The following is a 23,591-nucleotide window of genomic DNA, read 5'->3' as shown; positions in this document are numbered from 1 at the left end:
CACACTGCTGGAATTAAGGTTGGAAAAGACCTCTGAGATCCCAGACCATCCACCAGCACTGCCAAAGCCACACTAACCCATGTCCCCAAGCCCCACATCCACAGGTCCTTTAAATCCCCCTGGAGGTGATTTCACTGCCCTGTACAGCTTGTGGCATGCTTGACAACCCTTCCAATGATGAAATTTTTCCTAAAACCCAACCTAAAGCTCCCCTGATGCGAATGGAGGCTGTGTCTTATCAAACATCCCCTCACCTGTGTGAGGGGCACCAAGCACGAATGACTTCCTTGTCTTTAACAAAAGAACATTTGGCTTAGTTGGAAAATGGATTAATTTCTTGGCAGAAAGATACATTCAGAACTGCACCAGCTTCACCATTTATCCTGTTTGCCAGGCTGAAGATAGCACACACAGTGATAACACCACACCCTTCTCCACACCAAGCAGTGCCTGTTTTCCCCTGCAGGAGATCCTTTGTTTTTATTGTACTTCTTCCAGACAGCCACGATGCTTGGCCCAAACACTCAAGGTCTTACAGAAAACACATTTCACATTCCTCTGCAGTAGCAGTGAGAATATTTGGAAACGAGCCTTTCCTCAGTGCCTTTGCACTGGGCAAAGCTGCACCTTTGTCTGATCGGTTTTGTTCAGCAGAGATAAGAGCAAAAGCATGAGACACAGATTTTCTGAGGTCTTTGCAAGGAGCCACTGCTAGATTTTGGCACAAAACATCAAAAATGAAAACATATTGTCTTGATATTAATTCCAACTTCTTGGCAAATTGCTCTTTGGGGGATGTGGCTCACCTCAGCGCTACAGTGACTAATAACAATGAAATTGAATTTTTTCACAGCTAGGATTGTCAGCAGAAAGGGAAAGGGAGCTGGGAGAACTTGGGTGAGCCTTGTCCTGTGTAGGGATTTGCTGTGAAGCCACTGACTGGCTGTGGCTGAGGAAGAGGGGTTCTGACACCCAGCACTGCCCCATCTCTTGAGGAAATGCTGTTTTATTTCATTCTGACTCACCAGATCAATTTCATTTTTACAGCCTGAGCTAGAGAGTGATATCCTTACCTCCAAAACGACTTCTTGACCAATATTTGCTGCTGTTTGATTCTTGGTCATGCCACAACCCAACAGCTTAAGGCTGCAATGTGTTAAAATCAGGAGATTCTGTTTTGGAGCTCACGAAGGTGATGGAGACATAAAAGCAGCCTCCATGAAAACTCCACCTTCAGAGGGACCACAGACACAAACCAGAGTGTGGGAGCTGTTTGGTGCTCAAGTTAATGATAAGGACAGATGTATTATAGCTTTTAGGGCTGGTAAAATAATATCATTAGATCATGGCTTGACAATTAAATGGAAATATTTGACCGTGGCAGACCAGGTTAGGAAACATCTGTATGGAGTCATCCTGACCACACGGTGTTGATTCCAAATCAAAGCACAGCTGGGTGACCTCTTTGGTGTAAATAAGTTGTTGACTGAATTTTTTACATCTGCAAATGGTGGCAAATTCATTCTGATTTTCTGTTTCACAGCCCCATGATACTTTTTATTTGTACTGCTGAAGTAGTCCATTCTCAGCTCTGCAACCATTTTTGGTCTGTGAACATCTCTGAACTAGAACTAATCTGTTCTGGTTGTCTAGAATACTTGACTAAAATACTTATTTTAGGCTTTCCAAACCCCAGACTGAATCCTTTTTTAAACAGCACATTACCAGTTGGCAAAGAACCGAGGAACAGTTTTCTGTTGCAAAACATCTCACATGTCACCGATCCCATTCCCGTGTGAAATGTTCAGGATCCATCAAGTTTTCAGCATTAATTCTCAATTTAAAAACACATGAAGTGAATAATATGTCCTCACAGAGGGGGAATAGGGAAAAATTACATTTAATATTTGTAAATGTACTTGTGAATCCCTCAATAAAACTGCACTGTGGGGTCCAGCATCAAGGTTGAAAGGACACAGGAAGCCAATCAGAGAGGATTCTCTGGGGTTTTGAGAGCTCAGCTGGACAGGAGCTTTGACCCACTCAACACACACTAAGGGAGGAAATATTTAGCCCAGGAGAGGAAATGATAGCATTTAAATTTATCTCTCAAAAAAATCCCTTACTCAGGTGGGACTTCCACCTGCAGAAGGCTGCAGATTGTAGCTGACAGTGAGCTAACCAGGTGTGTTTGAAATCAAAGGCTGAATTGCTGCACATCCACAGAAAAATCTGATCTTTTTTGTCAAATAAAAACTTTCAGTTCGTCCCAGGTTTCTCCATAACTTCCAAAAGGTTGGGGTTTTTTTTTTCCCCCTCAAGTCTGCATATCTCAACTTTTTTAACTAAATATAGACATTTTTCCTGAAGAGGGAAACACATAACCTAATTCCTCAGGTAACACATCCTTTCTGTAAGGTACTGAGAATCCTGCTCATTTGTGATTTTAATAGCAAAATTTCATATGGCTTTTAAAATCTTCACAATGGAGAAGAGAAATCCTGCAGAATTTAGCAGAAATATCCACAAAAGCTCTCCATGGCCAAGAATTTTTTGATAAAAGTGGTTTCCTGGGAAAACATGTGAGTGATATGAATAAATTATACATACTCATACTTACATGAACAAAATATGGAAGGCAATGAATTTGTTATGCTAAACACCAAATTGGCCTGTTTAGGTTTCAGCCATCCATTCATGCCCCAATTATAAAATTTTCTATTTTGAGAACTGTGGCTAGAAAAGTCCATTTATCTTGAAGACATAAATGAGACTTGGAAATTTATGTGAATGCACTTCATCTTTCCTTCAGAATGAAGCAAACACACTAACTCATGTTAGTGAAGACCATTTGTAAACAGGCTGACAAAAAGAAACAGAATTTTAGGTTGAATTCAATTAAAAATTTTAATGACTAAATGACATTGATTGCTTGGAAAAAAAAAAAAAAAAAAGAGTGAATAACATATATTGAAAATGAGAGATTATAAGTGTAACTGTAGGAAACTGATGCTAGCTCTGTGTTGCAGCATCTCAGAGAAGGTTACACTTCAACACCCCCGTGGAAGAGTGTAAGACATCATTGTCCTGATGCTTGTCCACTCTTTTTCTGGGGTGAAAGAAGTTGCAATAAACTGATTAAAGCAAGATGCTTTCCATTCTCCCAAGGAAAAAGTGGTAGAGCTGTTGAGACGTGTGCTGGCTGAAGGTGAGACTCTCAGCTCATCCATCGGCTGCTCTTTGGAATGGGAAAATAATGTAAAATATCCACACACAAAAATAGAATTTAAAAAAATAAAAACTCCTTTAAGCACTGTAGTCGTGGCAAGAAATTTACACGTTATGTCCTCTTCCATAAAAAAGCATCATCAAAAAGAACTTGTGCCAGTTTTGTATTAAAAGGCCTGTAGAAATCTCTTAAAATTGCCTTGGTGGTTGGCAGCATCGGGCCCAGGCTTCTGTCTTCAGGTCTTCGGGTGTTTGATGCAGGACTCTTGGTAATCAGAGCTTCTTGCTTCTCACTCAGAGGTCCTGTGGAAAAAAAGAGAATATTATCTTCAAATATTTTCCCCCAAAATGTCCATCCTAAGAAATCTAATGACTAAATCAGAAGGTTTGCCATTTTTGGGGGAGAAAAATGTAATTTTTGTTAGCAGCCACCACGTTTCAGAATATTGAATACTGGTGTAGGTCAGTAAAATTAATCACTACTGGTAAATATGGGAATAATACATGTTTCTCTCCCATTAATTAATTATCTCTATAAAAAGCAGCATAAATCACTCTTGGAGGAAAATACCTGTTCTCAGATAAAAACCCAATGACTGAAGACGAATTCCCATCCATTCTGGAGCTGCAGGTATTTTATGCTGTGATTTCATTTCATGGTGTGAGTCGACTCATACCCAACAGAAACTCTGCAATCTCCACCCAGCACTCAGTTTTGTTTATTTTGGAGGCTGGCAGTGGGACCAAAGTGGACACAGGTGTAGTGATGCCCCCACTTTGGGAATAAATGTGCATCGGCAAGATAAAAACCCACGGAGTTTTCCAGCACAAACCATATTCAGGAAGCGGATGCCAAGCTTTTCGTCTGTTCAGCCTGCTACATCCAAGCTTTCTCATCATCTAGACCAATCTTTGGACCAGACTGACAATTTTTCAGCCACATTTTCTTTCTCTTGCTACTGTCAAATCAACATTGGGCAACGTTTTGTCTGCCGGCGTTTCTCCGAGGATTAGCAACAGATGTCTCAATCAGCACAGCAAAAACACAATTTCCCCCTTCTCCTCGGCTACCAACACAACCTTTCATCAGATTTAGGTTCTGGGCTGGTAGCACTTCAGTTTGTTACAGCTGTGGGGGATAACTTTGCACCTCAGTGGCAAACAAGCCCTGAGTGCCTGCAGAAGCAGGGCTGGCTTCTGTATGGGAAGATAAATCCCTGCATTCTGAATGGTCTGGATGTTTTTTTTTCCCTTTATATACTCACTAAGATCTTCTAACACCAGGCAGCTGAGAATTTAATTTTGCTTGACTCCAGGCAATGAGATTAATGCATCCTTCAAGCCAGATTCCTCTGCTTTGCTTTTTATCTCTTATTATTAAAAGCAAACCCAACCTAAAAGAAGGAGGATAATAATGATTTTGCACACTTAAAGCAGCCAGCAAGCACCTACCCAGATCCAGGAACTGGAACACCATGTGCATGGTGTACCTCATGTTTGATGCATGGTCCTCCAGGCGAAGAACAAGGATCTGATCTTTGTTAAAAACTGTCAGCCAGTCCAGGAGATACACAACATAGAGCCCAACCTGTAACCTCACCTGTAAGTACAAAAAAAACCAAATTAGTTCACCTTACAACACTTCTGGCTGTAAAAAACAACACTCACCTCTGTTATCTGGGAAAAAAAAATCCCCAAAATGTGCTTTTAAGGACTGACAAAAAAGAAAATATTCTGCCTCGCTGTCAGGTGTTAGATTTGGGTGCAATTTGCTGCATCCTCTGTTTGCAATAATTAGTTGAGACCTCAGCTGCAGCAGTGTTGATGGTGCCTTGTCTGAGCACCCAGACCACACTGTGTCAGACCAGAGAGGGGGAAAGGCAGATTCTCCTGCCCTTATCTCTGTTTTTCTTCCCTCCTCAATTTTACATAACAAGTTGAAACATAAAAAGAGTAGCCTTGGTGTTCTTAAAAAGTCCAGTCTCCAACTGTGCTTATAAATATTTTTCTAAATTCCTTCAGGCTCAGAGGAGAGGAACATGAATCCCAAGTCTTAAGCATCTTTCATAAAAGAGACTTAACATCTTCAGCTCGCATTACCAGGGTCCATGAAGTCAGACAACAACTCCTTTCACTTCTGACACTGCCCCATGACCTCCACTGCTGCCCAAATTCCTCTAAAAAAAAGGCATTTTTTTAATTATTGCTGAATTATTATCCTCCTGTGTGATTCTGGTGTGTGTCTTTGGCTGCTTATAACATAAGTGTCCATATTTAGCAGATTTCTTTATAGATGTGCTACACCAGAAATCTTACTTGGTTAAGACACCAGGTTAAGATGGGATAATTCTGGTGGGGCAGCACCCCAGCCCTCAGTCAGTGCCTCACTCCACTCAGCACTGGGGCAAATTTGTGGTTTAATGTTTCTTTTCTTACTCCAGGCTCTTGTAAATACTTTCTCCATCTTCCTTGACACTTCTTCAGGTGCTGGCAGGCCAAAATTGGGATCACCCTGGTCACTGTGCCATTCCCTGGGTCATGTTCTTTCCATTGATTCCAGGTGCCAAACCACCCCTTTCTTCCCCTTTAGCATCCTTCAGCAGCCACCTAGGACACCCCTCTGGTTCCAGAAACACATTAACAAACAGCAAACCCCTTTTTTTCCTGGCATAGTCACAGAATTAGCAACCTAATGAGCTCACCAGGGACACCAATCCTCACCTTTTCAACGCACAGCAAACCACAAACACAACAGATTTAGCAACTTGGCTGAAGAAGAAGCTAAAAAAGGCCACTGAGGAGCACAGTTGGCACGTGGGTTTTATTAAAACACCTGCAGGAGAGAGGCCTCCTCTGCTCCTTTCCAAAAGCATCTTCTTCGAGAGGGCTGCTGGAGACAGCGAATGGAGATGGGTTCTGCACCCTGAGGATGAACAGAAGAGGAAAATCTTTCCTTCTGGCTCTCTCTCCACCTTTCTCTGCCACACTGGAAGGAATACATTTGTGCAAGCAGATGGCTGGAAAATTCTGTGACGCTGCCCAGCAGCAAGTGGTGTGTGAGGAAGTCCTGGGGGCTGCAGCGAGGGATGAGCAGCTCCAGCCTGCCTGGTTAGTGAGAGCAGTGTCCTGTTTGCTCTGCTGCTGTGGGGCTCCAGCCCATGCAACACACTCTAGTTCTGTTATTTTATCCAGTGGAAGAGGCAATAACCTCAATCCAGAGGCAAAGGAGGGAACTATTCCCTCCGAATCCTTCACAGCCTGAGCAAATAAAAGAGGATTGAACGGCAAACTGGCCAGATGTGATACTTCAAGTCAATCTCTTCCATATGATTCTCTGCCCTCCAGCAAAATCTTAAGTCAGTTCTATGCTAAAATTGTGCATTTTGGAATCTTAAGCCTGTAATACTTATCCATTCCCCTGCCAGCAGTTTCTGTGTTTTCTTGTATAATTTTCTGGCATGCACAATTAAAAAAAAAAAAAAAAGAAGGAAAGAAAAAAAAAGGAAAAGATTGTATCTAGTTATTGGTAGCCTTTTCTTACAAAAGAACACATAATTTATTACATAATTTATTCTGATTTTGAGGCAATTTGGTACCACAAGGATCTTTGCCAGAGCTACTTTTTTGGAGACATCTGCAAAAAGCTCTCCCATTAAATTGTAATCTTCACTAAATGTGCTCTCGGTGCACTTGCACAATTGGAAGGCTGTGCTATCCCTGTTGGCATTCACCAGGGAACAGGCTGAGGAGACAGCTGGGCCCCCACACCATCTTTTACATGTTTATACACATATTTACATCCTCCACTGTTACAAATGGTCAGATTTGGACTTTGGATATTTGTAATATCTGCGAGATCGACTTTTCCCTGCGCCATCACATCAACTGCAAACCAGAGCACGTAAAAGCACACAAAAGAGGGGGAAATTTCGGATCTCTTAATGCTTCCTTGCAGGATTTTGGTGCCTTGACGACCTTTCCACCAGGCTGAAGCAGCAAGGAGCCAGCAGAGGCTGGAAATACTCACGGGCATGGCGTTGTTGAGGGTGTTGTTGTAGACACAGGCTCGCAGGGAGAAATCCAGCACGCAGCCCTCAAACAGCTGCAGCGACTCCGCCACCTTCTCGTGGAAATCCTCCGCGGATTTGTTGGCGCTGGCGAAGTACAGATAATCAGAGTACAACCTGCCGGGGGAAAACGTGGCTGTGAGGGGCTGAGGGAGCGGAAGAACCTTTATTTACATGACAAATTTGGCAATTCCAAGTTGCAGGAGCGCAGGGAAAGGGGACGTGTGTGTAACAGCATCCCACCCACAGCCTGTCGCCCAGTGACACTTTTTCCATTCATTTTAATGAGTTTTAGCTTACAGAAAAACCCTCTCCAGGGGATTCTGAACTGCACTTTCAAGGTCCACATCCCTGGAGGCCTGACCCTAGAAAAAATGTGAGCCAATGTTTTCTCGTGAAGGCAAATTTTTAGATTTTAAATTCACGTTCTCTGTGAACAGAACTGGTCTCGGCTGATGTTGCTGCCCCTCTGCACCTGATATTCCATGGACAGAGTCCTTGTCTCTCAAGCTTAAAGCTGATTTTAGAAACTTTAACTTTAGGTGAGTTAGAAAGAGTAATTGTTATACTATTACCAAGCTCCCATCACAAGTAAGAAAGAGTCCAGATTTCCCATTCCTTTTACAGGAAGCTTCACCTCCAATCTTATGCTGACTTCCCATCAAAAACTTCCAATTTACAGCATTCTACCTGCTGCTTTTCTATATATTATTTTTAAGATGTGTTTCTTAACTAAAACTTAGTTACTCTAAGTTACAAAGCATTATCCCCTCATTGCACACTTTTAGCATGAGATTTACAATTACTTAAAATCACTTTAAAAAGATAATGTATATTCAAATTCCTTTGGGGGTGATGTGGTGAAACAACCCAAAACCTACAGGCAGGGAAAATGTCAATTTTAGCATTAACTCCTGAAACCTTGATTAGGCTTTTGCATTATAAACATGTTTTAAAGAGACAAAGGAAGTGCTCAGGCGTGACATAAATTTTAGATTTGCTGAACATATTTTAACTTCCATTCATAATTAGGCTTAGAATGACCAGAACCACAACAATAACCACAGGATTTTGAGGACAATTTTGTATCACTCGAGAAGTCACTTCCCCAGGTATGTTTGCAGCACAGATTTGATGCCTCCAGAGCACCCATCTCTCAACAAAATTCCAGAAATCCTACATCTTTTTCAGCCTCTTTCAAAAAACCACAGGTGCTTAAGAAATAAAAACACCAACCTATTTAGGCCTCACTTATTACTGCAATAACCTTTTGTACTGCAGTTACTTTATTTATCCTTTAGCTTCCCTAGATTTCCGTGGGTACTTAAAAACACCTCATTTGGAAAGTTTAGGCCTTAATCCAGCAAAGCACTTAAGCACAGGAATAGCCCCTCTGCAGTCATTATTTATGTCAGTGTATGGAAAGAACAGGATTTTAATTCCCATGTGAAACAAATGAAAACTCTCTGTTCATTTAAAAAAAAAAAAAAAAAAAAAAAAGAAAGGGAAAAGCTGAAGGACCAGGCCAGATGAGTTCACCTAAATTAGACACACAACAGCATCTCCTGCTTGCAGGAAATGTGGGTATCAGGACTCAGCTTGTCCCAGGGATGGTGGGACTGAGCTGTGAAAGGCTTTTTCCTGGGAAAAATCAGCCAGCAGGTATCAGGTACAGCATGGGCCAGGCTGAAGTGTCCTTAAAAAGGTTTAATATGAGTGCTTAGTATCAAAAGAAATGCATAATTTTCCAGACTTGTTGGCATCTTATGAAAAACTACGTTCTTGAAGAAAAGTTCTCCCTCTGCAGGGCAGTTGGGATTTTCTTCCTATTTTTCTTTTTGTTTTTTTCCCATCTGTTTTTAATTCTGGGGACATCTGCCTTTGCTGATTAGAATTTCAGCTGTTCTGGCTACTTGAAGTCCTTCCCTTCAACCTCTGTCCATTCCAATGAAATAATGACACCAGTTGACAACAAGCACCTCAAAGAAAGATGTCATTCAAATATTCCCTGCTGGGCATAGCCCAGACTTTGTGCAGTTTGGATCAGAGCCTGTCCCAGCCCCTGCTCTCCTGGCTGATCCAAGGAACCTGTCCCACTGCCTGGCATCACCAGTGGATGCCTGTCCCTTTTCCTTTTGCTCCTGCAGCTCAGATGAGCCATCAGGAATGCCAGGAACTGCAAACAAAAAGGAACCAATTTGTCAGAAACACAGTAAAGGAGATGAAGCTGACTTTTTCTGTCACCCCTGCTAAAGCTGGCAAAGAGCTACAGCCCTGTTACCGAGGGTGGTTAAGGCAATCAGGGAGTTTGTCACTAATTTACACGAGGAAGCCACTCCAGCCTCTCTCTCACATGAAATTACCATCTGTTAACTCCTGAGGTCAGGAGATGCTGCTGGAGCTGAGAGCTGCATTTCCTGACAGGAGCTGGGAAACATCTCCCAGCCCTGCTCTCACCACAGCCACGTCCTGCCGGCAGGGAAGCTCCTTGGGGAGCACCACCCAAGCTCTGGAGCTGCTGGGCAGTGGGTACAGGCTGCCTGCACAAACACCATGGGTCTGCTCTTCTCCCAGAGCCACCAGAGCCTGGGCCTCACCATCATCTGCATCCCATCATCATCTTCATCCTCTGCCATCATCTCCATCCTCATCATCCTTCGCATTCCCATCATCTCCATTCTCATCATCACCTGCATTCCCAACATCACCTGCATCCCTCATCATCATCTTCATCCCCCACTATCATCTGCATCCCCATCATCATTCATTCCCCACCATCATCTCCGTCCTCATCACTGTCTGCATCCCTACCATCACCTGCATCCCCCTCATCTTCATCCTCCATCATCATCTCTATCCTCATCATGGTCTGCATTCCCATCATCATCATCTACATCTCCATCATCATCTTCATCCCCCACCATCACTCAATCCTCATCATTGTCTGCATCCTCACCATCACCTGCATCCCCACCATCATCTGCATCCCCATCATCATCTTCATCCCCTGCCATCATCTCCATCCTCATCATCACCTGCCCCCCCTTCCTTCCCTGAGTTTTTCTGGTGCTTTTCCCTTGAGCACTGACCCTGCCACAAGTATTCTGAATATCCCCGTGGAGCTGCAGTGAGGAGGAATTCACACCCCCTCAGTCTGATCCTTGTGGACTCTGCCTCCACCCCCTCCACCCTCCTCATCACCCTCATCGCTATTATCCTGCTAAAGAGGACACAGTGGGAAGGAATGTCCCAGAAATCTGGAGAGAAAAAGCAAAATGCGAGTGGAAAGCTGGACATTCCTGACTCTCCATAGCCATTTAGCCTGCAAACAAAGTCAGGAAGATCAAGGATGATCCCCCTGTAGCTTTTGGCTGTGCAAGCTACAAATGCCCAGTGAAACTTTACATGAGTGTCTCACCAAGCACTTTAAAGAGTTTAAAAAAAATTGTATCATTTGCTGACTCCAGAGCTATTTAATCATTCTCAATCATTATTAAGTAATCAGTTTGAACTGCAAACCCCATGAAAACATAGATTTTACTACTTAAATTAAATGAAACATTTCCCAGGACCACTTCTGCTGAGATCTGAAGATGCAGTGCCCTCCTAGTCTAAATAGCCCCGCTAAGAACCAGGGACATTAGCTCAGATAATGGCATTACATTGCATTTGGAAACCTATAAATTCTTTTTTCAGAGTAGCTCAGGATTCCAGGAATGGCACTCATGGCATTCACACCTGCTTCTCTTTAAAACATTATCACTGTTACCTGTGCCAAAATACACAGAATAAAACCCCTCTTCTCACAACCAAGTAGCTCTCAAACACCACGTGAATATTTACTTGCATCCAACAGAGTGAGAACTAAAAATATTATTATAACAAGAACATTTTCTTGCTCACCTTTCAACAGGGTCCCTCAGCATGATGATTAGTTTGGCATTTGGTTGGAAGGCATGGATAAAATCCTGGATTAGGAAGGGAGGTTCTCCTTCAGTACTGTTGTCATAGAAGAAAATCCAAGCGTTGTTGTCCCACATTGTCGAGGCACTGGCCTCCCCTGGAAATGAAAATCATCTCTGCTGGTAACTCATTCCATTCCTCATGCTGGAGTGGAAATTGGCTGAATTTTAAAGTGCTATAGGCAGATCAAAATTGACTCCATGAATTTCAACACACCTCAGTTCTTGCAGGCTGCTGTGGTTGAAGCTCCCAGAGCTGCAGCAATCCCACTGCCCTGTGCCTTTGGGAATGCAGGGATGGTTAAGGCAGGTTTTATTCAATTCCACCTGAAATACTGTTCTCCATAACCACGCTGCTTCCTGCTGGTGGCTGGCACATGCAAATAGATTTAATTTGGGCTGGAATGGGCTGCTCAGGGTTTTAGCACATTTTCCAGTGAGGATTCATGGGATCACAGAATGATCTGGGCTGGAAGGGACCTTAGAGATCATCCTGTTCCCATCCCTGCCATCTTCCACTAGGCCAGGTCCAAACTCCATCCAGCCTGGCCTGGAGGAGGCAGGAGTTTGACCCTGCTGAAGCCTTGAAATGCTCTTTGTAGCACCCACAGGTTGGCCTTAATGGTTGGCCAAACCTCAGAGCAGCAGCTTGCTAACAAACTAAAATTTCCCACAGAAAAATGTGGAAATCACCACCCCTGCTGATCAACAGTGCAGAAAACATAATCAGGAGAATCAGTGAGCATGTAAGAAATATTTTAAAAGTAGCTGAGATGTGTCATTGAGGTTTGGAATATTATTTTTTATATAATTATTCATGTAGAACAATGAATATTTTTTTATTCAATGAATAATCTTTCAATAATTAATAGATAAAGGGTTTATAGAATAAATAGCACACTTTGGTAAATACCAGATTCTGGTATTTTTGGTGTCTGAAGAAGCTCACTGGGAATGCAGTGCTACAGTGACAAACATAGTAAAAATCTCTGCTGGCATGAGGTATATGATGGTTCAGCTGCTAAATAAATTATTTGGTATTTTGTTTTGAATTTTATAACCTTCTCTGCCTTTTTAAATAATCCTGGCATTTATGTGGCACAGTACTGTTCAATAAAACATGTACAGAAGCTTTTTGGGGACTTGCACTCTTTGACAGTCTAATGAAAGCTAATTCTTGCTAATGAGGTTTCTCAAATCAAAGGGAAGGAGATTAAAAAAATAATAATGTTGTAGGCTTATAGACTTGTACATTATTTCCTTATTTTTTAATTCCTTCCTCTGCTGGGAAAGCCCAATAAAGATTTAAAAATACAGACAAAACACAACATGAGAAAGGTACTGGCTCCAAACTTCAGCTGAATATAATGTGATTCATTAATAAAGTCTGGGAGTTGTTAGAAAACACATTAATCTTCTGTCACATTCATTTTGCCTCTTTTCAAGAGGAGGAGATCAGGTCCATTGGCTGTAGCTGGGTGTCCACAACAGCTCCACTCTTCCATTCTAAATTAATTAGCCAAAGCACTGCCTAATCACCAGCAGGCTTCGACTTGTCAATTAAAACTCAATTAGCCTGGCTCCCACGCTGGGTGAGGCAGAAACACAAAGGATTAAACAGAGGCCAGGAGCTGAGACAGCCCTGCCACAGAAACCTCTCCTGAGCCACCAGGACGTGGGGGAATGCGGAGGGTCCGAGCAGCTGCGGGCAGGGATTTGCTGGAGAGGGATGAGAACATCTCCAGGGATGAGAACATCTCCAGGGATGGGGTGGCCTTGGGAAGTCCCTGTTCCATCCCCTTGATGGGCACTGCAGGGCTGAAACCGCTCCCTTGAAAGTGTTTGCCTCAATGATGCCAAGGTGATTAAAGTCTGTGAGCTCATGGAGCCACCTGTTCCTCTCTGGAGTAGATCTGATCATCCTCCACAGCTCTCTGCTCTGTCCCCTGGTCACCTTGGATGTTCTGCTGGATTTATCCCAACCAGCCTGGCCAAACCTGCAAACACCTCCCTGCACTCCTGCAAAACCACCAAAAACCAAACCACTGCCTTTACACATAAATGTGCAGATTCTCCTAACATCAGAGCCCACATTCCACAGAAACTGTGAATTCCACCACCCAAAATCTGCAGGCAGGGCACAAGTCAGGGACAATCTCATATTCATAAAGCTTGCAGCAGACCTCCAAGACTGTCAGGTCCAACCCAAGATCACAGGCACAAAACCAAATCAGGCTAAAGCATTAAAAGGCTCAAGGTGCTACTCCAGCCCAGCAAAACCTGGGTAAATCTTCCCACAAGATCACTGTCACAAACAGAATGGGGGGGGAAAATTATATATATAAAAAATAAAATAATCACTCTGTCCCTGCTGACTTTTATAATTTTCATTTCCTGAAGCAGGCATATAAAAATTTTCCTGACAATTTGACAGTGTTTGGTTTTGTTTTATAATACAGGTTTAATACCTGCAAAGAGAACAAGCCATATTAAACATGAAATAAATTAACCACCACCAATTAATTATGTTTAATTACAGTTGCCAGTTCAACTGAATTATTTTTTTTTCTTATGGACTTAAAGATCAAATGAATTATTAAATTGCCTAAAGAACGGTGCATAACCTCCTCATTCAGTCATTAATGGATTAACATCATATTGTGTTTTCACAAGTCATTCCTCTGAATTTATCTTATTAATGATCCCACATAAACAAGTCCTGCTCAGAATGCCTCGGGCTGGATCAGCTCTGTCCTCTCAGGTTCATTTCTAAACAGATGTTGGTTGTTTTTTGGGTATTTTTTTTGAAAATGCAGTTATTACCCGCTAGGTTTAATATCCAAATAAGCCTAACTTTTCAAAGTAATATAACATGATGAATTACTGAAATATTTATGGTTTAATTTGATTTTTTTTTTTCTTTGCAGTCATCTGAAATAAGAAAAAGGGAGATTATGAGCAAACCTGATATTCATACAGATTCATTTTGGGCTAGATGGCTTTGTTTTGTTTTTTACCAAGGTCATAAAAGACTGCCTTAATGAGTATAATCATTCAAGGCTTTTCCTGTAAACTTAATAAGAAAACCCAGCAGAACCTTAATGACACAAGAAATGAGACCACAGGAAAAAGAAACACAAAGTGAACTCTGCAGAAAGCTGCAACAGGAGGTGGGTAATCAAAGATGTACGTTGCCAATTAGATTAGTGAATTTAATTAGTACAAGCACTTCACCCATGAAAGGACAGGAGATATTATTGTAAGTAGCAGGAAAATCTGCAGATGTCCTTGATGGCAGCATTTTTTAAGAACCCCATCTTGGAAATGCTGCTCAGTGTTACAAATGTTGAATAAAGTGAATGATGGACTTAAATGGAGGCTGGGGAAGTACTGAACAAATGTGATTCAGACAAGGCTCTGCTTTAACCAACCTAAGGCATCATCACTGCCTCATCCATCCAGAAATAGGTGAAAATTCCAGGTTATAAACCTTCAAAATTCTGAGGGCAGGGAGCAAAAATCTCGTCTCTGTTTTCTGTAGAATTGTGACTTCGAGCCTACTTGAAAAGTCTCTTTTTGACAGGGAACTTTGACTTGCACAATTACTTTTTGCATGGAATGTGTCTGGTTTCCCAGAAATGTGACTGGTAAAATTCCCATCCCCTCAGTTTTCTGGTTTTAGCAGGCAGCAAAAGCAGAGTTTAGAAGTTAGTGATGTTCCTCATGGGCACTGTAAAGCAGCACAGATGGACCAGGCTGGATGGGCCCAGTGGATTGACCACTCTGTGTCGTGGAAAGCAATCCAGGGATCCCTCCCCAGAGCCCAGTGCTCACCATGGACTTCCCCCAAGTACAATAAAACAGCACTACTAGACCATTTCTAGTGGTAATTATGTCATTTAATACCAATTAATGATATCAATTTCTTCTGTAGGAGCTTAAGAAGATCCACTGGGAACTTTTGCTACCACATCTCCCACCAGCTCCAGGATCTCTGCAGCACCCAGTGTGTCATAACACCCCAGTTACTGATTTATCCCAGACATTGCTCCAGCATTTGGAAACCACAATCCCAGCACCACAGGAATCCCCTCAGAATTATACTTAAAGTGGATGTGGCACCTGGGGACATGAGTTAGTGGTGACCTCAGAAGTGCTGGGGGAATGGATGGATGGAATGATCTTAGAGGGCTTTTCCAACCTAAATGATTCTATGAAAACAAAATGAAAACTCTGTTTGAAGGAGTCACCAAAGTCATTCTCATTCTTGGGGGAAAAAAAAAAAATCCACATTAATTAAATGCTGATGTTCATCAGATATACAGCATGAGCTCAGGAATTTTCTAAAGATAATCACAGCTTCTTAACAAAGAAAGAAGGAAAAGAAGGAAAAGAAGGAAAAGAAGGAAAAGAAGGAAAAGAAGGAAAAGAAGGAAAAGAAGGAAAAGAAGGAAAAGAGAGCCAAGAGCTTCCAGGCACTCCAGAGAAGAGCAACGTCGGGGGCAGCTCTGAGTGCTGCTGAAATGGAGCTACAGGGAATTTTGGGGCTGTTTTTGCCCTACCAATGATGATGTTGTTCCTCTTGCCATGCTCCTTCACTGCATCGCTCTGCAGCACGCTCTGGATCTGATGTGCTGCCAGGTCGAACAGATCCAGGTAATCTTCCACCGGGTAGCGGTCGTGGAATCCATCCCTCAGCCGGATGATTCCTGAAAAAAACAGCCACAAAGAGAGAATTAAAAACAGCAATGAGAACAACAACAGGGCAAGACTAACCCCTGGTGCAAACCGAGGTGGTTGGCTCCGAGCCAGCCAACATCAGCACCAGACCAGCCCAAGTGCAACCCTCAGATAAAAGTGCCAAAAATGAACTGAATAATGAATCTGAGCTACTGAATGATTACGCCATAAATTCACAGTGATAGGAATTATTTTAAGCTCTCTGTTTTGTAGTCCCTGCATGAATGAGCTCGGATTTATCTTCTTCTAAATTTAGCTTTTGGAAGGAATATAGAAGATAAGATTCTACTTCCATTTGCACCCATGTAAACTGCAGTAATATTGGACTCCCACTAGATTTACTGTTTTGAGATTGAGCAAAGGCTCTGATGCCAAATATGCAAATCAACACACACTGGGAAATCATTCATGGCTTTTTTCCTTTCACAGGTATGCAAATAAAGCACCACGGTAGTATCTTGTTTTCCTCCTCTCCTTCCCTACACTCCAGGGTGAGTTCAGTATCACCTTCCCCCTGCGTTTCTCAGCATCTTGAGCTTCATCTTGTGATTTTTATACTCCTTTTCCCACTCCTGTTTCCAAATCTAGTCTCACTTCTCCATTTGCTGTACATGCTCCCCACACAGGACGTCTCAGCTCTCCCTTTCTTGTTCCCACAAGGCCAATAATTATCAATTATGTGAGAGGAAAGCTCAGCAAGGGAGTTCCTTTGTCCATTGCCTCTGATTTTCCCCTTTAGGAAAGTGGGATTTAATGAGGGTAGAAGAAAGTTCAACAGCATATTTTGACTTGTTTTGAGGGGGGAAAAAAGTGCAAGCATGGTGCTACAGACAGCCTTGGTTTGTTGCCACCCCACTCCTGGGAACAGAAACAGTGGCAAGAAGCCAGGAGAAAGAGACAGTCAAGCTGAGACAAAGTCCTGTGGAGCATCAACCATCCCAGCAGAAGGGGAAAGGAGTGATTTGCAAAATGGGGCCTCCCCAGAGGGCTGTTTAACTTCAGCTGAAATTAGTCAGTCTCATAAAAATCCACTGAATCAGAGGATGCCATTTGAACAAAGAGACTTTCTTGTCCAGCTCAAGTGTTAGAAACCAAACCAAGTTAATAGCCAGGAGCTATTAATCACAATAGCAAGGAGTCACAGCCACTCGCTGGCTGTCTCAGTTTCACTTGTGTGTTTGTCATATTCTCTGTTTCTCTTTTTTTCATTCTTAAACAGTAACCATTAATGTACTTTTAGGGCAGAATTAAAGGACTGAGCCACCAGGAACAAACTTGATCTTTAATTCTCAGTGGCAGACAGCTGAGATGGTCAGGAGGTCATTCCTACAGACCCCTCTCCCATGAGACCATGAGCTCTGCAATGTTTCCTCATTCTCCTGCTTTACAAACAACTTCAAAAAAAGTGAATTATGCAGAGAATGTTCTCTTCATGGATCAGCACTTTGTCCCCAGTGGCTGACCACAAGACTCTGCAAGTGGAGGGTTTGTGAATGCCAGCACAAAGATTGGAATTCACCCTTGTTCTCAAGATAGATGCACTCCAGCCTGATTTTTTACATTCTTCTGCCTGTTTGCTAGGTCAGGTTCAGAGCTTTAGTGAGCCCAGCCTTGCTGAAGTGAGGTTGGGTGGAATACCTCCAAAATTAATTCCAAACATTTATGTTGAGGTTAATGTAGGTAGAGGGAACTATTTGCTGTAAAACAGTTTAAGGTATCACTCGGGTTCAGCCTTTCCTGCCAGCATTACCATGGAACACAAAATCCTCCACAGATTTTACTGACAGTCCCTTGTTTTCATCACTTTATCTGAACATGAGAAAAAGCTGTGGCTGACCCTGGATGCCTGGAAGTGCCCAAGGCCAGGTTGGAGCAACCTGGGATAATGGGAGGTGTCCCTGGCCATGCCAGGGGGTGGAACTGGATAAACTTAAAGGTCCCTTCCAACCCAAACTATTTTATAATTCACAGATTTTGTCTTTAGTCAGCTGCTGACTGTGATGAACAAATCCCTTCTCTTGGGTCTTCAAGGAGCACCACGATACTTCTCTTCCTTTGACTTGGTTTCACTCTTCAACTCACACTGGTGCCCCCAGTGTTTCTCAAACAGGATGAGTTATCTCAAAAGCAAAGCTGTATTTTCATCACTTTCCTTTACATCCTAGTTTCCAAAAAAGTCTTCAGAAAATGCCCAAAGTATTTATACTGGCAGCTTTCTTACGGCATTTGCAAAGGAAGAAAATGGAAAATTTAGCAGCAGAATCATGAAATCCCATCTCTGTGACTGAGACCTCCTCACCAAGAAGCAGGGAGCAAAACCCTGTTTTGTTCTGCAGGGGCTCAAAGATTCTTCTGGGGTCCAGGGCACAGGGAAACAAGATGGAAATGACAAGGCCACATGTAGGAGAAATAAAGAATTTGAGGTATGATCTCGAAATAAAGAACAGAAGCAGCACTGCTGGTGTCCCAATGCCTCTGAAAGTGTCCTTTCTTGCCTTTAGCCACAGAAATTCACTATTTTTCCCATTCCAAGGAAGCTTAGAAAAGCACCAAAAGAAAGTAGTGATCAAAGTCCTCATCTACCCTCCAGTGCCAGTTTTCCTGTTCCAAAGTCAGTGTCTGCCATAAAGCAACAGCAAATGAGAAACAGAAATTAAGATGCCACTAAAATAAGATGAATCTTCCTCTTGGAAACAGTAAAATCACTGAAAAGTCTTTGATCTTTGATACCAAAGTCCTAGAAAGTGAGGGCATGCCAGCACTTAGCCAGATCCAAGAAGAGGAAAATCCAATGCCTGGGTGGAATACAGAAGGCAAAACATTCACCCACATGTAGGGGGGAGCAGTTAGGAAATTAAATTGGGTCTTCTGCAGCTCATCTAATCTCCAAGCACTAGACTGACCTTCCTCAGAATCCAGAGAGAGGCAAGAAGGAGAAAAACACTTCAGATGGATGAAATTGGGGCTGTGCTCAGCCCCACTGCCCCGAGACGCCCTTTGGAGGTGAAATCACGAGGGGTGGATGCCTTTTGCTCCAGTTGGCCATGACCCCAGCTATTCAACTCTGCCTTCAGAGCTGGAAATACTGATATCATCCAGGAAAAGCAGCAAAAATATGTGCAGGGCCCTCAGTGTGAGAGAGATTCCTCATGCAGAGCATCTCTGCTGATCAGTGCTGGTCAGAGCTGGGGCACTAATGAAGCTCCTGCCACAGCTGTATTTATTGAAGCATGAGGACTGAAATTTTAAATAGTGACCCATAATTTATTGATGTAAGAAAGGCTTTACAGAATTTTGCAGTACAAAGCTATCACTGCTGCTCTTCAACTCCCCCATGACAACCTCACAGTTTCTCTTCTTGTCTTTATAAATTCACGAGGTCAGTTTTATCCACTGTTTTTGTTTCTCCTTAGATTTTCCAAACCGCTGCAAATAGAGTGAAATGTGCTTTTCCTCAAGAGGTTCAACCCAAAACAAAAGCAGGTTGAGCATCCTGGATTTCTCAAAACCACCAACTCCAGCGGTTTCTAGGCAAGCCAACACAGAGAAAATCTATACACTTCACCCCAAATACTTAAAAAAATTTGAGAGAGACACCTTGCCTGGATGGCAAAGGGCGTTTTCACTCACCAAAGCGTTTCCTGGTCCACCAGTGGGGCTCCTTGATGGCGGAGAAGCGGACGTCGGGGTGCAGCCTGAGGCGGTCGTACAGGTCCGTGGTGCCGCACTTGGGCTGCCCGATGATGTAGAAGTGCGGGAGGCAGCGCAGGCGGTAGTGTTTGTCCTTGTAGTGGTACAGGTGGTTCCAAAATACCTTCCTGAGGTAATCGAAAATGATCCGAAAGCGCTTGGAGTAGAGCGCGTAGGAGTTGGTGGCGTAAGGGTCCGCGGTGGTGTTCCCTCGGTACTCCTCGTACCAACAGGGGTTCTTGCTATTTGGAAGGAATTTGTTAGGAATTACCGAAAACATCTGCAACATAAAGAACGACAGTTTCAGTCATGGCAGCGAGCAATCAACAGCCGTACTTTCCTTACTTAGCACGGTGAGGGGACAGAAACACTGCCTGGATATTTCTACCCACAAAGCTGACCCCATTTATCGCTTCTGATGGCACCAGGACCAAAGCCTGTGCTACCCAATGGACTGGGAGAGGAGTGTTTAGAAATCCTTCTATTTTTAAGGCCAGAAAGGGCCTCAATAATCACCCCCAAACCCCTCTGCAACCCCAGGAACTGATTTTTAAAGTCAAACACTTAATACTCGAATCAAATTACCTTCCAGTTTTTAACTCTGAACAACAAGGTTTGCAATGATTTTCAGGAAGGCACCCTGGCAAGAAGTTATTAGAAAGGCTCTTTTCTTATTTATCATTTCAGGTGACAGGTAAATCTAAGTCACAATGATTTTGCACGAGAGAAGGTAAAAGTTCAGTGATGTTGTACAGCTATCAGAAGACTGCCTGATTTTTTGCTTCAGGTGTCAAGACCATTTATAGAACCCATCCATCCATCCTGCCCGTGACTCAGAGGGATGTGACCTACCATATCAACCTCTCAGCTGCTGTGGATCAGGAGACTAGATGGTGTAAATCACCACATGAATATCCAAGCAGCTACACTTTTTTATATCTGGGCAAAAGATTGATCCAAAAGCCTTGAAATAAGGATGTAAAAAGCAGTTTAAGGCTCAGTTCATACTTACATGTGGCTCTTGCTTCCTCAGCTCTTCTAAATCAGGGCGCTGCCTTGTTATAAACTCTATCTTTGAAGTAATGGTGTCAATAATTAATTTAATGCTTGGATAATCCTTTACATATGAAATATTCATTTTTGAAGGCTGGTAATAGTCTTTCACGTCACTAAGGCTTTCATTGTCCATTAAGCTGGGATTGCTAGCAAAAGCTCCGTAATGGAAGGGAGATGGGATCAGCAACAGGCCATGCTTGGCTCCAGTCAGCATGTAGGATACCATCACCAGAGTCATTATGATCAACCCAAACATCAAACTGCAGAGCTTCCCCTTCCTCAGGCAGAAAAACCCATTCCAGCTCTCACAGTGATCAGTCCTCACTTCCAGAACCGCGAGCCACTTCATCTGCTTCCTGTCGGTGTACAAAGGGATTTTGTTTTCTCCTCTGCACACGGGACACTTCTGGTTATTGTGATCAGGTCCACGGCATCTGAAACACTGTCTGTGCAAGTCATTTGGTAATAAATGTATGCAGCAATTAATGCAATACCTCATATTACTACTGTTAAACTCCTACATTAATGAGCCGAGCGCAGCCATAAAAATGTTTCTGAAGCAGATGAGTCATCTTCTGCAAGTCTGAAACGATTTCGTTCCTGGAGTGGTTCTACAACTACTCAGCAATGCAAAAGGGCAGGTTCAAAACAGAATAAAAAGTGTGACATGTGTCACAGAAAGAAAAAGAAGGCCCAACCACCACCAACAGACAAAAATAGATGTACTCTGGATGTGGTTCCCAAGAATTTGGCTCAGTAAGAGGAATGTGGCGAAGTAAGGATCAGCTACAAAACTGGCTCAAGTTTTTCCCATTGAACAAAATGAGAAGGAAGAAAAATTGTTGCGTAGTGTGAAAATATGCAAAAAATAAAAATAACTCATTGTCCTCTGCTTTATGCTGGAACAGGCAAATATGGGTAGAAATTTCCAGGTTTTCTTAAAACAAGCAAGTTCCAAACCTCACCACTGCTGCTGGAAGCTTCATCCTCCCAGAGGTGGCTCCAAAGAGAGGCATTGTCCAACCTGGAGAAACAAACCCAGATATTTATATACCCCCAGACATCACATCCACACCATCCACAGCCATGGCAGAGCACGAGTCATTTCAGATTTCTATTTGAAAGATGCCCAAGTCTGTTAATTACAGCACTCAGGATATTAAACCCAGGAAACATTTGGCTCCAGGTTCACAATGAGCTGCCTCTGATTTTCCATCACCCATCTGCTCACATCAAGGACTGGTTGCTAGCACAGGTAATGCTACACGACTCACTAACCCACCCAACAGATCTTAATCTGCTCTTGAAATATTGGGAGCATTTCTGGACAGTATCCAGTGACACAGGTTTAAATAATTACACTCTATCTGCTCCTGGAGACCTTAAATTAACAGTCCTGAAAGGGGGTAGGACCCTGTTTGAGGGATAAAGTAACAGTCTGCTTTCAAACATAGGAGATAAAAAGCCAAACCAAAAAAAAAAAAATCAAAATCAAAAGCCACAAGTAAAACATTCAGCAAAGTGAAGGGATGAAAAAACAGACACAAGGGAAAAGCTAATGACAGGATCTCAGGTTTCTGGACCAAATGATGGGTCCTCTTATTATTCACCAAATCAGAGAAGTATAATCATTACTATTATGAGTCCCACAATTTTACTATTTTGCCTTTAGCTCTATCAACACCTATTTTTAATGCTTAAGCAACACTGCTATAATTCTAGATAATAACTCCTGGTTCATTCTTACCAAAGTGTCCTGATCAAATGGAGCAGTCACTTCAGATCCCACATTTATCATCATCCTTCTGGCTGCATTTTTGTACAAGACAAAGTGCTTTTGTAAAAATTATTTCTACTCTGACATTTCTCCCACTGAACACTGTCACATATTGGAGGATTTCTGCAATCAGAGCAAGTAGGCTGGATCTCAGGGACTCAAGAATAATTAGATAAATATTGAACAAAAGTATTTGCAAAATACTTTCCTTCCCCCCAAAAAAGTTCATTTCCTTAATGAGTTTATTCTCTAAGCCAAGATGAGGCAGACAGAAATCACAGCATAATCATTATTGACTATATTTAAACCAAAGGGAAAGAATTCAGAGCAAGACTTCTCAAAGAAACCAATCTTAAAAACTTCTCCAAAGGAGCAAAGCTGTGATGATTTTGACAGAAGTTTAAACAACTAGAGATTTTAAACCAGATTCATATGGGTCATTTTAAGCCTAGAAAGTTTATTCTTTCTTATGCATAAAATATCCCCCCAGTAAATATCCAAAAGAAAAAGAGGAACTGTGGAAAGGAGCAAAGGTTGGAAAGACCTTGATGGTTGTCCAAATACCACCAGTGGTGGTGAGAAGGAGGACAAGAAAGGGAATCCTGGCAAGAATGAGAAGTTTCCACTTCCCAAGTAAATATTTCAGGCAGAAATAAGACCCTGAGCAAACATTTTCAAAGAGGAAGCAAAGGGGGCCAGAGACAGAGGCAGTGTCAGGGCATTTCAGGCAGCATCCTCCCAATAGGGAAGTCATGAACACAGAGATAGATCAAAACAAACAAACAAACAAACAAACAAACAAACAAACCCTGTAAAAAAGACAGGATGGAAATGAGGGCCTTCATCACAAAAGACAAAAAAGGAAGGTGAAAAAAGCCCCTCTCAAAAAAGAAGCACAAAGAAGAGGCTACAGGTTAAAGCAGCACCTAGAAAAGATCTGCTAACCAAAACCCACCCTAGAGCATCTCTTCAATTACATTTATCATGTTCTACACATTTGTTTTTATGCAATCCTTCTACCCTCAGCTCCTCCTCTTTGCCATCCACCTCAGTTCCCTCCCAGACCTCTTC

The 23,591-nt window shown here is 42.5% G+C and overlaps 1 protein-coding gene across 3 annotated transcripts in view; it reads right to left on the bottom strand.

Moving 5' to 3' along the window:
- Positions 1 to 2,881: 2,881 nt before the first annotated feature.
- Positions 2,882 to 23,591, bottom strand: part of CHST15 (carbohydrate sulfotransferase 15) — a 43,927-nt gene continuing 23,217 nt past the window's right edge. For all 3 annotated transcript variants that reach the window (XM_086899167.1, XM_086899169.1, XM_023929998.2), the window contains 7 exons: positions 20,700 to 21,767; positions 19,628 to 19,967; positions 15,820 to 15,966; positions 11,199 to 11,355; positions 7,256 to 7,412; positions 4,681 to 4,828; positions 2,882 to 3,531 (listed from right to left, as the gene is read on the bottom strand). In XM_086899167.1, the coding sequence (XP_086755293.1) occupies positions 3,341 to 3,531; positions 4,681 to 4,828; positions 7,256 to 7,412; positions 11,199 to 11,355; positions 15,820 to 15,966; positions 19,628 to 19,967; positions 20,700 to 21,242 (1,683 nt within the window). In that variant the 5' untranslated portion in view covers positions 21,243 to 21,767 and the 3' untranslated portion in view covers positions 2,882 to 3,340. The remainder of the gene's footprint in view (positions 3,532 to 4,680; positions 4,829 to 7,255; positions 7,413 to 11,198; positions 11,356 to 15,819; positions 15,967 to 19,627; positions 19,968 to 20,699; positions 21,768 to 23,591) is intronic.

This window comes from Cyanistes caeruleus, chromosome 8 (genome assembly GCF_971803275.1).
Source record: "Cyanistes caeruleus chromosome 8, bCyaCae1.hap1.1, whole genome shotgun sequence".
NCBI lineage: Eukaryota > Metazoa > Chordata > Aves > Passeriformes > Paridae > Cyanistes > Cyanistes caeruleus.
The sequence above is the reverse complement of the archived record's forward strand: the minus strand, read 5'-3'. Positions and strand labels throughout refer to the sequence as shown.